Source organism: Balearica regulorum, chromosome 1 (genome assembly GCF_011004875.1).
Source record: "Balearica regulorum gibbericeps isolate bBalReg1 chromosome 1, bBalReg1.pri, whole genome shotgun sequence".
NCBI classification, from domain to species: Eukaryota; Metazoa; Chordata; class Aves; order Gruiformes; family Gruidae; genus Balearica; species Balearica regulorum.
The window spans coordinates 188,201,172-188,215,342 of NC_046184.1; the positions used below are offsets into that span (position 1 = coordinate 188,201,172).

The 14,171-nt window shown below is 38.0% G+C and overlaps 1 protein-coding gene across 11 annotated transcripts in view; it reads left to right on the plus strand.

Annotated features, from left to right (window-relative positions):
- Positions 1-14,171, plus strand: part of FNDC3A (fibronectin type III domain containing 3A) — a 126,131-nt gene that overhangs the window by 97,533 nt on the left and 14,427 nt on the right. For all 11 annotated transcript variants that reach the window (XM_075741850.1, XM_075741857.1, XM_075741848.1 and 8 more), the window contains 7 exons: positions 149-202; positions 821-945; positions 5,082-5,256; positions 5,852-5,938; positions 10,551-10,689; positions 12,411-12,479; positions 13,819-13,937. In XM_075741850.1, coding sequence (XP_075597965.1) covers positions 149-202; positions 821-945; positions 5,082-5,256; positions 5,852-5,938; positions 10,551-10,689; positions 12,411-12,479; positions 13,819-13,937 — 768 coding nt within the window. The remainder of the gene's footprint in view (positions 1-148; positions 203-820; positions 946-5,081; positions 5,257-5,851; positions 5,939-10,550; positions 10,690-12,410; positions 12,480-13,818; positions 13,938-14,171) is intronic.

The following is a 14,171-nucleotide window of genomic DNA, read 5'->3' on the forward strand; positions in this document are numbered from 1 at the left end:
ACCATAAACATGATATAAGCATTCATTGGATGGAGACTGAACTGGGACTGTCTTGGCAAGTGAAACAGTCATATAAGGGGAGCATCATTTACCCGTAAGCGGTCTTGTATCCAGTTAGAGCTCTAATTTTCTTCTTTTCCTGTTGCAGGCATCTTATGATAACGGTTCTAAAATCCACAGTTACCTTCTAGAATGGGATGAAGTAAGCAAGTTATTCTATTTTATTTTTAATTTTGTAGTTTTTTAAAAAGTAATTGTATGTGACTATGCACATCAAGTTGTGTGAAAATTATGACTTCCGTCTAGAGGCATGTTACAAACATGTAATTCCTGAAGCAGTTATGAATATATGGTTATTGCCAATTTGGAGGGGGGGAATATAAAATAATAAGATCTTATTAAATGATTCTGCCACTTTTATAAATGGCTTTTTCACTTGTAGTCTAATACTTCTTTCAAGAGCTGACACTGAAGGGTCATTTTCCTGTAAGTCTTTCTTTTGTACAAAGGGAGTGGATCTATTATTCCCCGCAAGCATCTTTCAGTCCCTACCTGGACAGCAGTCCTGAGATGGCAGAGCTGCAGAAGCTTCATAGCTTTTTCCTTCCAACCTTGTAGAGCTGGGAAATGGAAAGGAAGGAAAAAAGCCTCTAATTCATTATATACACAAAGTTTAACATACTACTGCCTTACTATATGGGAGATTCTTGAGTTATGTTTCATTTTAAAGAAATAGTTTACTTCACATTTGTGTGTTATTTTAATTGATGGATGCATATATAATAGAGTGAATAATGTGATTAACTTATTCCTTTTTTAGGGAAAAGGAAATGGAGAGTTTTGCCAGTGTTATTATGGCCAACAAAAGCAGTATAGGATTACTAAACTATCACCAGCAATGGGATACACCTTTAGACTAGCAGCCAAAAATGACGTGGGAATGAGGTAAATATTACTGTAATATACATAAATATGGAATGCATATGTGTGCTTAGTTAGGAAAAAACATATGATGACATTTAAAGAAACAGGTCTTTTGTCCAACGGGGATGAAATTCCAGCTGGAATTGACCTACAGTGATCATCTAGTCCAACTCATAGTTAATTCACAGTATGTGATTGGATTATTTGGTGTGTGGATTACCTGTATACTAGGAACCACTTGACCCTGCTTCAGCAGGGGAGGTTGGACACGATGGTCTCCAGAGATACCTTCCAACCTCTGCTAACCTGCAATTCCCAGCATAATGCGTTTTGTCCAGGCATGGTATGGCTACATACTACAACCACTACGTTATGTGCATACTTGCCATATATGCTACAAATATCAGCCCCTCTTAGAAGTGGATAGCACAGCTACTTCTGCCAGACTTAGCCTCATTTCCTGAACAGCCTGCTCAGATATTTGTACACAGTGCCCCTAGAATGGGGACCATGAGCATAGCACAAACAACCTGACTGCTCTCCCGTGAAATCAGCTCAGGCTGTGCTGGTTTTTAGCTTCAGTCTTTGTAGACTTGCTGACCACTGAAGTGGCTACCTTAGCAGTGTTTCCTACTGCATGTACTTGTAATGGAATTTTTGGCTAAGCACTACATTGTAGAGACTCACACATTCAGTACAATTTGTGGCTTTTGTGTCTGACGTAATAAAGACTTTACTAAAATTCTGAGGATCACACTAAAAGATAAATGACTCAACCAAAGGGTTATAATTAAGTAGTTTAAATGCTGCAGTGCTTGTGCTGCTGCTGTGCTGACCAGAGGGTACCTCCTACCATGCTTTGTGTTGCTTTTGGTTCCAGGGAGGTTTGACGTGGTGCTTGATGTAAGGTAGTTCCTGAAGCTGGTGCATCAATTTTCCATGATTTATCAGCCCTCCTTAAATTTAGAGCTTTAGTGATGACAATATAAAGACGTGTCAGTAACTCTGCTGGAGCAGGAAGTCTGGCAGAACCCCCGCTGCCACCTGTAGGTGTCTATGTATTGGGCTCTTTGCCATGTCCTGTTACTTGGGTATGTCCCTTTATCTAAGGTGTCTGTTAGTCTCCTGTTACCCTGGGAAATGGACAGAATATGACATTACTTTATCACTGACTTCTTTTGAAGTTCTAGAACTTACTATGAATGCTTAGGATGTCATTCTTACTTTTAATTGCTACTTTTCAGAAGTTATAGAGCACCAATTTTTTTTTTTTTTTAATTTTTGAATGAATGACATCTGACTTCAGTAGAGGATATAAGAACTGGGGGGGGGGAACCCCACAAAATTACTGGTTTCTCAAGTTATGCTTGCATTACTGGGTACGTTAGTTCTTGGGAATGCTTCTTGGTCTTCAGGCAAAGTGAATAAACCTAGCTGATAGTCACACTACCAGGGCTCATCATCTCTAGAGCAGACTGCCACTGTCCCCACTATCTACTAGCACTTGGACTTTAAGGTCCTATGTGGCATAAAAACAAGGCTTCTCTAGCCATCAGCCTAAAATTGCTATTTTGCATTCGTTTTTGTTTTCTTTTAATTCAGTGTTTGAAATATTATGAGCAGTGTGCTGCAGCTCACCAGAGTGGTATTTTAATAGCATGAAATAGAGTATGTGTGTTGTGCATCCTTCAGTTGGCACAAGCAGGTGCTTGAGGGAATGATGCCTCCTTGGACAGCGTAAAGAACAGGGAGCCAGACGTGGGATAGTAATTCATGCTGGGCAGAAGAAATCTTCTTCATACTATTAAGTATGTGAAAACCAGAGCTGGCTCAAGAGATCTGGGGCGTGTGTTGCAAGGTTTTGGAGAGTACTCAGGGAATGTGTTGCAGCGTATAGTGCTCGTTCTTGTCTTTCCTTAGGCACCTACTTTGGACCACTGTCAGAGGACACCATAGTTTGCTAGAATGACTTTCGGTGTGCTCCAACACAGTCTTTATTACATTACTGCCTTCTGGATAATGTTTCTGGAATGAATTATTCTCTGAGTTGCTCCTGGACTTTGTCTTGATGAGATTTAGTTGGAACTGTTCAAAAAAATAAAGACAGGGAGTGAGCTGGCAGTTCAGCAGGGTCCAGTGCTCAGGCTGTCTTCCTGTTGCCCTTTTATGTCTGAGTGTAAATGTACCCTCTAGGAATACCTGCACGTTACAGATTCCTGCAGCATAAGCTGGTAGAAGACACTGATCAGTTAAGTACCCTTCTTAAACTAATCACGCCGAATAGGTTTTTAAATCAATATTTCATAGCCTGGTAAAGATGCACTTTATTGTCTTTATGGTATTATGTAATTAAGAAGTCTCTTGAAATAATTGATATTAGGGTAGAGTGCCTGATAATTCCTTATGAAGAATGTTGAGAACCGTAGGCATCTGGAGACAGAATTCTGTCCAAATGATTTTACCAACAAGAACAGACATTTTATCTTTGAGTTCCTCATCTATTTTTAAATTTAATTCCAACCACACATGAAACAGTAGCTAAAGAAAACTGGAAAAATAAAATCTATTTAAAAGATAGATAGCATTATTGTACTTCTAAGAGAATTGTTTAAGAGTCATTCAAATGTGGGTATCACTGGAAGTCTTTTAATTTCAGTGTATTTTGGAGTGGTTCAATCAAGTAAAGAGAATAAATTTTTTAAGGTGTGGGGTTTTTATCTTATATCTGCTTGTAAGGTGATTTCTTCAATAGTTTGTCGTGAATAGAGATAGGCTTAGTATTTGTCTAGCCTCTCATCATGCTTTCTCTAGCCTCCCTATATAATGCTGAAAATTTTTTTTAATAGATATAATGTATGTGTCACATCGTCTTAATTTCAGAGATTTTCCTGTGACTTTTTGCAAGAAAAAAGTTATTATTCCCCCAAAATTTAAGAAGTTTTCTCTTTTTTTGCACTTTTTCACTTGTTGCTTCACAATCTATTTCACAGTCTGCACATCCGCACAGACTGTATGTCTGCTTTGGGTGCTATCAACCCTCTTGATAATGCGTTGTCTGTAAGATTTATTGTTATTGTTATGATTTTTAATGGCAAAAAGACTCTAGAGCAGACCAAAATTTACAACTTGTGCATTATTATAATGTAGATTGCATAAGAGAGAAAGTGAAGTTGAGGTATCTTTATATTGGGATTTTTCAGGACAGTCAGGCTCCAACACATGAGATGTTTAACTGGTACTGTTGTTCAAGCCATATGGAGAATTTTGTTTTCAGGGCTTCCTGATGGTCACTGAGGTAATGCCCAGCTTTTAGATTAAAATTACATCTTTGACGTTAGCTTCACGTGGTTAAAAAAATAGATTAGCTCTTAAGCCTCTAAGTGTTTCTTCAGATCTGGTGTAGAAGCAGCAAATGCCAGCTGAGAACAGGTGGGGTTTTTTTAGTCTAGCTGGATACACGTCAGACCACCTTTGCAAGCATAGTACTCGTTTACTGACTTTTGCATCCCTCTGTTTCACAGTAGGTCTTTTTATGTAACTTATTTGTATTTTCACTTCAAGGAGTTTCTAAGCATCATCAGATAAGGTTAACAGTTGTGCTAGGAGATTCACTGGTGTACACTCTACTTCATTTATTCTGCAATTAGACTTTCATATTGGAACTCTTAAAGTAACTTAACATTGAATGAGGCTATTATTCTATTATTTTCTGAATCACTAGAGAAACAGTATACTTGAAGCACATAATTGCTGCCTGGGAAGCGACATTTTTTTTGAGGTCTTCCCATATATGCTTTTATGTCTTCATGTTTTCATTTTGAATAGGAAGGACACTGTGGTATTAGTATACTATTGCATATAGAGCTCTACTGTTTTAGAATAATAACTTAATATGGAAAAGCAAAACGTTTTGGTTAGCAAAACATTGTAATTATATCACACAAAGGAATCTTTCGATTATGAACATGTTGACTTTTTCAGATGTTTTGTTACTGACAAGGCTCATGGGCAAGTTAAGTCGTCTGCATGTACCAGCTTGTGATTTCCAGTTGTGCACATGTCTAAGAAACTGTCATAGCTGTGTTTAGTAAGAATTATGTTTTTCTAGATATTAATTATTGTGTCTAGTTAGTTTACATACTGTCTGTTTTAAACAGTGGTTTTAGTGAAGAAGTCCTGTATCATACCTCAGGCACTGCCCCGACCACACCAGCAAGTCCTTTGCTGATTAATGCTGGAGTTACTTGGTTATCCCTACAGTGGACAAAACCCTCAGGAACACCATCAGATGAAGGAATCTCGTATATATTAGAGATGGAGGATGAGAACTCAGTAAGTTTAGAATACTTAATAAGAAAAGAGACTATAATGTGTGTTTGATACATTATTGTATTAAGTGTAACAATGATTACTTTTGCTAGAATATTCTACAAGGAACTGTATTTTCCATACAGCCACATTGCTTTCTCCTTTTCATTGTGACAGTAATCATTATTAGTGTTATTAAGACCCAATCCTGGAAAGACTTTTAAATTGCTTTTAATTTGTGAATTTGCATGTGAACGTTAAGCCTTACAAGAGCAGGATCAAAGTAATTGCATCATGAAGTGTGGTCCCTCTAGATGTCATTTTGGCCTAACCACCTTTGTTTTAAAATGAGTCCTATTCTACCCTTTGAAAGTGTTGGGTATAATTTCTGTTGATACTGTATATGATTTTCTTTACTGTTCTTTTCTCCTCTTCTGATTGGAAAATAGTGAATTAATTTCCCCCTCTCCAAAAAAAAAATTTATGTTTACACAATGAAGGTGCACTTATTACTTTGTCAGGGGAGCATAACAGTTACAGTCTGAAACAGTAATTTAGTTGTATGAAGTATGTTACGTGGCAAATACAATGTTTCAAGTAATCATGTTTAATTCTGCAGGGATATGGTTTCAAGCCAAAATACGATGGTGACGATCTTACCTACACAGTGAAGAACTTGAGACGTAGTACAAAATACAAATTTAGGGTAAGATTTTTTCATATATTTGTTTTGGGTTTTTTTTTTCACCAGAGTAGCTTGAGATTGACTCAGAAGTGGGGAGGGCCTTTTTTAAGGAAAACTAAATTCGATGCCAGTTTCTTACAATTTTAATCTCTTAAAACTACCTATCAGCTGAACACCTGCTGCATTAATTGTCTCTGCTGAAGGAATAAGAACCTCTGCAAGGGTGTAACACAGTTGTGGGTATCTTGAAATTCCAGGTCATAAATCAATGTTCTTAAGAGTCGGGGGGTTTTATTTGGCTTCTGTGCTGCATATAACCAGGTAATATTACTTAGTGTAACTATGGGGTCCTCTGATAGACTCTAAACACATCTGAAAATGCTGAGGTAAGGAGCAACTTTGATCAAAAAAACAGTTGTCAGTGCTAGCATAGCACTGAGCCTAAGTTAGTAAATCATTCGTAGTACCATGGTGCTGATCCCATTCTAATAAGTCTTGAGGGCTGAACTTGTTAGCTCAGGATGAAGTCTGGCTTAACAGTGGCTTAACAATGAGCTTTTGGGTGTGATTAAAAGCAAAAAAGCATACCGGCTGTGGAAGGGCAGCCAGATAGCCGTGGAGGACTACAAGAACCTTGCTAGGACATGCAGAGATGCAGTCAGGAAGGCTGAGGATCAGCTAGAACTGAAATTGGCCAAAGATGTCAAGAACAACAAGAGTTCTTCAGATACATGAGCAGTAAGCAGAAGCACAGGGAAGACATACATAGGCCCATTGCTACACAGGGCAGGGAAGCAAGTTACTACTAATGCCAATAAGGCAGAGGTTCTCACTAGCTTCTTTGCCTCTATCTTTACCGGCATAGCTGGACCTCAGATCACAGGATCAAGTAGCTATGACAAGGCATGTGTCAACCCACCAGTGATGGAGGAAGGGCTGGGCTGTGGCCTCTTGCAAGGGCTCAACCCACATCAGTCTATGGGCCAGGACAGAATCCACTCCAGGATGTTAAGAGAAGTGGCTGACATTGTTGCCAGGCCACTATCTATAGTATTTGAAAAGTGATGAAGATCAGGATATCCCTGATGACTAGAAGAGGGCAAATGTCATACCCATCTAGAAGAAGGGCCCAGAAGAGGACCCAGGGAACTACTGGCCCATTAGTCTTACTTCAGTCCCTGGGAAAGTAGTGGAAGAATCCTCTAAAGAAAATACTACAAGCCAAATGAAGCAGGTGATTGGGAAAAACCTACACCAAAGACAAATCATACCTGACTAGCCTGATCACCTTCTATATCAAAGTAACACTTTCAGTTTGTGTGGGGAGAGCAGTGGATGTTGTTTAACCTGGACTTAAGCAAAACATTCAACACATTCAACATTCCACAGCCTTCTGGACAAGCTGGCAAGATACAGACTGCATTGGTGGTCTGCGAGATGAGTTGAAAATTAGCTTACAGGCCACACTCAGAAGCTGGTGATCAATAGTTTTTACTCAGGCTGGCAGCCTGTCAGAAGTAGGATCCTCTAGGGATTGATATGGGGCCCCACACTGTTCATCTTCACAAATGATCTAGACAATGGGATTGAAAGCACCCTCACCAAGTGTGCTGGTGACACCAAACTGAGTGGTGAGATGAACACATCAGAATGGAGAGCCATCTTACAGAGAGACCTGGACAGGCTGGAAGAGTGGGCTAGCAAGAACAGTATGAAGTTTAACAAAGACAAGTGTAAAGTCCTGCACCTGGGTTGAAATAACCAGTATAAGCTAGGAGCACTTCTGAATATATGATTACTTTCTTAAGCAGAAAAGGTTATGATGGGGATTAATCTTACAGTACCAGTACTTGGGGTTTTTTACATAACTTCATATTTAAATAATTTAAAATATACTGTGTATTCCAAGGACTGTACCGAGATAGGACTGTTACGGCCACACATGAAGTTAAACTAAAGAACAGCTAATTACCTTGACGCTAGCTTTTGCAGGACTTGATCACAGTCTTCCTTTGAAAGTAATCCTACATGTTAATCATACACATTACTAGTAAATATATAGTTAACTTAAACATCCTAAATTTCTCATTAAAATCAAAAATCAATGTTTGTACCCTATTTTTCTTAACAAAACAGTAAACAGAAGTCTCTGTTCACTCATTCACAAGGCATAAAGGAGAAACAAATGTTGTGTTAATCAGGTCTTTAATTTTTATTATACAGGGGAAAGACTTAATTAGTAGTAATATTCCTTAAGGCTTTTGAAAGAAGCTTTATAACCATTGGAAACCTTATTATAATACGTAAATGCTAACTGTGCCTGTTTAACTTCATTTGTAAGGGCACAAAGACAACCAGATGATTGTTAATCTTGTAAACTGTATCGGGAGACTTAATGTCTGAGAGACATGTTAGCTCACATTTCCTTTTCTCAATCTGTACTAACGTAACTGCTGTTGTTTTGATTCTGCTCATTTTTAAAACAAATGTAAAAGCCAAAAAACCTCTTTTTAGGTTGTTTAGCTTTTTTGCTAGGAACAAATGGAAATACGTAGTAAACTAACTGCAGACAGAACTAGAAAGTAAATAGCAGCGATTTGATTTCCTAGAATCACAGAAGAGTTGAGGTTGGACTCTTGGAAGGGAGTTTTGGGGATCACCTGGGTCAAGCTTGTGTAGGAAGCAGGGCCTTAGGTTAGGCAATTCATCTCTGTCCTAGCTGTGTTGAGCTGAGACTTCAGTATTTCCAGCAAGGGAGATTCGACCACTTCTCTGGGCAGCCTGTTCTCATGGTGATTAATTTCTTTTCTTATATGCAGCTAGAATTTTCCCTAACACACTTTGTGCCTACTGTCTCTTGTCCTGTCATCACAGATCCTTGTGAAGACAGTACCTTCATCTCTTCTGTAACTATGCTTTAGGTATTGGAAGGCTGTGATTAGATACCACCAATGAAAGTTTTTTTCTTAGGCAGAAGGAACCCAAGTTCTTCAACCTTTCTTGCTGTGTCAGGTTCTCCAGCCCTCTAATCATCATGCTGGCTGGCCATCTTCTGGACTCTCTCCAGTTTTCCAGTGCCTCTCTTGAACTGGGAGGACCAAAACTGGACCTGGTATTCCAGGTGTGGCTTAAAAAGTGCTGAGTAAAGTGGCGTAATCGCATCCGTTGTTCTGCCGGCTCAGTTCTTGCTGATGCAGCCCATGAAAAAATTTGCCTTTGCTACTGCCAGGATGCTTTGCTGATTTGTTTGGCTTGCTCTCTACCAGAATCCCAAGGTCCTTCTCAGCAGAGCTGAAAAAAGAAAAGCTTACTAGCCAGTCAGACCCCAGACTGTACTGCTGCTGGGGTTATTCCATCCCAGGTACAAGACTTTATCTTTGTCAAAACTCATGCAGTTCTTTTGATGCACTCTTCCAGCCTGTCAGAGTCTGTATGGTGGCTCTTCCTTCCAGCATCTCTCTCTCTCCTCGTTTGGTGTCATATGCAAACCTGGGGGGGGGGGGGGGGGGGGGCGGGGGTGTGTGCATTCACTCCTGTCATCCAGATCGCCTCTAAAGACATTGAATAGTATCTGACATTGTGTTGACTGCTGAGAAAATCCGCTCATGAGCAGCTGCTAATTTGCCTTCGAACCATTAACCACCTCCCTTTGAGCCTGGCATTCTCTCAGGTTTTCCACACCCCTCTTGTAGTACATCTATTCTGTCTGTATGTTACCAGCTTGTATCACCTTTCCTGTTGTTAATACAATTTACCCATATAAACAGTTTTTTATCTCTGAATGTATTTCCTTAAAAGAAGGTGCTATAGTAGCATGAGACCTCTAATTCATCCCAATTATTCAGGTTTCTGCAGGAGTTAGTAAAGCATCACTTTTTGCTCTTTACTTAATTATATGAAAATATTTTTACCTCAGTGGGAAGGGAATTGCAATTAAAATTTTAATACTTCCAAGTTCCTTCAGTGAAAGTTGAAAAGTGGCCTCTTTGCAGTATGTCTTTTTCATCACCTTTTGTTTCTGTGCTTTTATAAAGGTTTTTTCTCATGCATATGTCTAGTTATCAATAAATTCTGCAACTCTGATTAAAAAAGAGTTGTTCTTAAACCTATCTAATTTCTGAGTATCTTAGATGGTTTTAAAAAGAAACAAGTTTTCAGATCCTTGACTTGAAATAAAGTGGCTTCTGCTATATTGAGCATCCACAGATTCCATTAATGTCACTGAGATTTGCGTGTCCTGATTACCTTTTACAGTCAGGCACCTCTTAAGTGTCCTAAGTAGAAGCCTAACTTTAGGCACCAACATTTGACATTTGGGGGATATGGAAGGTTATTTGATTTGTGAAATAATTTTTTTTTTTTTCCAGCTTCACAATTACTAGGTTTCTGAGGGGTTTTTTAAGGCTTTTTTTTTTTTTGCTGGCAATTTGTAGGAATTTTTAATTTCAGTGTAGTGATTGTCTAACTATGGGTCTAATGAAAATGTAAAATGAAGGTATATAGTAGCTTTAGTTATTTATTATGTAGCTATCTAAGCATACATATAAATTAATTTGACCTTACCGTTAACAGTGCATAGCATACTGTAGCCAATCTGTTTGTTCTGTTTATAATATTTTTTATATATTTGCAGGTCATTGCCTATAACTCAGAAGGGAAAAGCAGTCCAAGTGAGACAGTAGAATACATTACTTGTCCGGACAAGCCTGGAGTACCTTCAAAACCAACAGTGAAAGGAAAAATTCACGCACAGAGTTTTAAAATAACCTGGGGTAAGATTGTTGTCCAGCTCTGTTTAGAGTATGTCCTTTGTATTTTTTATATCTATATCTAAAATATTTTTTTAAATACATTTGAATATAGAAGGCTGGTTTTTACTTCAGTAACACTTCAGTCAACTAAGCCATTATGATCTGTTTTCATGGAACTAAGAGGAAGATACTGATTCAAAATACTTAGGGTTGTGGTATAATAGTGTAATTATGTGGGAAGAATAATAAACAAATTGTAGTAGGGACTGTTATTGCAGGGGACTACAATAATTAAAAAAACAGTAGTGTTAATTTGTGTACTAAGAAGTTCTGTTTCTCTGGCACAAAAAGTAGATGTCACAAAATTCAGGAGTTTTATCAAGAGCAGATCCAAGTTCAACCTATCTCTTCAAAGTGTTTGGTTTTGATAAGTAAATGTTTTTTATTCACTAAGGATCTTCAGAAACTTTTCCTTAAGCTCAGGGGTTTTTAGCCTTATGCTGTGAAGTGGGAGAAGGTGAAACAGTACTGTGTGATGTAGAAAATCAAACAGTTAAAGGTTTTATTTATCATCGCAGGTAATTAAACTTCTTACCTATTTCTCTTTAATAGTGTGTTTAATTCTTTTGCATTAATAATAAGAAAGTTACTTGTAGAGTGTAAGTAGTACTCAGCAAGTCTAGTCTTGCATCTTTCCAGGGTGCTTTGCTACATCAGGGCCTGATACTTGATCTTTTATGGATGATATATAATGTATGAAGTTGTTAAAAATACCTAATTTGTAAATTGAAAACTATCTAAAATATCTATATATAAAACCTTTAATAGTCATTATTTTGAACAGTAATGCTCTCTTTTTTTAAATAAGTGATAATTCATGTGGTAATTTTATTTTTTATTTGCAGTAATTTGTTACCTTCCAACCAAAAAAGTACTATGTGCTATATAATAAGTCTCAAAACATATTAGAAATATTTAGCAGGTGTGATATGATATGTAACTCTTGCCTAAGAGCCAACACTACTTCATCTAGCACATACATAATGTCATGTTATGGCAGCAGTGCCCTTCTGTGGTGAAGTATCGTGCTATCTTTGTCCAAAATGTTGGGGTTTCCACATTATTTTAATTCTGCTATTCTCTAAGTCAGCTCTGAGAAAGATCAAAGATAAGTCTGTAGGTTTGTGTCTTGTACCTGAATATTGTACCAGGGACGATAGTGCACTCAATTTCTAGTGATGTATTAAAAATTTAAGAGATTAAGTTTTTGGTGTAGAACTCCTGACTTCTACTCTCTCCCAAAATATTTATGTTTTTGAAATCCGGTCTTAAATCCTTTTGAAATAGTCTTCTATGCAAATTAGTGTGGTAATCTTTTCCTATCTGCAGTCCAAATTACAGGACCATTAGGATCTGTGTCCCTGAAACAATAATTGGGCAGTCTTCCACAGCACTTCAGACTGAAATGTGTGCTGTGGCATCTCCCAGGTGCCTGATTCGCTCATCACTCTTCATCTGTAGAGTATTATGCAGGGTTGTGAGTCGGCAGCTTCGCATAGTGGAGAATGTGAGTGATTTGCGGCTGTCCTGAACTAGGATGCTATGGCTAATTAGGATGCTGTCTGTCTAAATAAGTGCCCATCTCCAGTCAGCTGTTGATTTTGCCTTTTGTAAATTCTCCCCAAAAGCCACAAAACCATTTAATTTACCTCGCTTAGTTAGAATATTGCTGGTTTTTATAGATCCCCCAAAAGACAACGGAGGAGCAGCAATAAATACATATGTTGTGGAAATGTCTGAAGGCATAAATGGTAAGTATTAGGAGCATATGTTGGCATTCAGCTGTGTTCTTTCTTCTGCGTGTGTGCACCTGTGGGAAGAGTAAAATGTATATTATGCTAGGGAAAGTTATTGCAAGGGACTGCCATTAAAAAAATAGGGATGTTGATGCTTGTAAATAAGGGGTTCTCCTCTGGCTTAGAAAGAAGATGCCACAAAACTCTATGTTGAAAGACATGCTCCGTGTTTAACTTACTAATTACGTGTGTGTTCTTTTGGAAGTGAAATGACATATTTCAGATGTTTTAGGGCAAGAAGACAGGGCCATGGAGCTTTGTTGGATGTGTGACAGATGAAAGAAAAACTAGTGCTCCATTTATCACTATTAAAGGAGAACAGTGATGCAGTTGGGATAACTGTTTCTGTTATTTGCTTTTCTGTGCTTTCAGACAGAAGGGAAGTTAACAATATTTCTGAACTGGACATAAAGCTATCCAGCTAAATTATTTAAAAATCTAGATCTCTTAAGTAACCTTATTAAATTCAGAAACACAGTCACACTGAGAATGAAAGTTTATACTTCTCCAGTGCTGTATCAGATTAAGACAGCACCCTGTCCCCAGATTGTAATGGCAGCACTGCCGGGGTCTCACCTGCAGTTCTTTTGATACTTAGTCTATTGCTTTCCTTACTCCATCACATGTCCACATTAAGTCACTTTTGGAATGATTTACCCAAGCCTTTCATGCAGATTTAGTGAGCTGTGCATTACGTTTCATTCCCAGTCCTCTAAATTCTGTGATGTATTGAGTTGGAGATCTAATTAAAAGTCCCCAGGTTCTCTGCTTAATCTCTTAAAAAGAGAGAGAGAGAATGCTAAAGAGTTTCTGATTTAAGAATCTGACTGAATAGCAAAGAATGAAATCAGTATTTCAGATGGTGGTGGGCCATTCAGGAATACAGGAACAAGCCTATTCAATTGTGAACTGTAGTTACGGTTTGCAAAATTAATGTTTCTTTTCTGTGGAAAATTTTGCTTTTGTACCCTTCCTATTTATTTGGTTATAATGTTTGAATGTGCTTGCTGGCCCAGTAATAACTACTTCATTAAAAGTAAATTCTCTCCTGGTTAATGTGAATACCAACTAAGGAAGATAATTCCACTTCAGCAGATCTACACAAATTTACCTAGGAAACTATCTTTGTGAAATGATGCGATCTTTTTCCAGGAAACTCAAAGCAAGCCTTAAATTTTGTTGATAACGTCAGGCACACACTTACTTAGAGAAGCTAGGATACTTGCTGGGGCTGGTACTGAAGAGTGGCAAATTACGCCTTTGGTTCATTGCACACTTACTCCTGACCTTTCAGGAAACAAATGGGACACGATATACAGCGGAGCTGCTAGGGAACATGTGTGCGACCGACTAAATCCTGGCTGTTCCTATCGCTTACGTGTATATTGCGTTGGGGAAGGAGGACAAAGCACGGTAATATGAGCTAATATTTTTAATAATTAAAATATCCGGTCCAGTAGTTAATAGCAAATACTGTACAGAAGTGCCTAACAAAATAGCCATAATTTGTATTTCAAAAAAGTTCCAGTATTGATGCACAGTGCTTCAAGTTTCTGCCTATTTCTTAGAGAAATAAATGTGACTATTTTTTTCTGATACTTTGTTTAAAGTGATTTTTCTTATTTACGGAAACAGATACTATGTCTT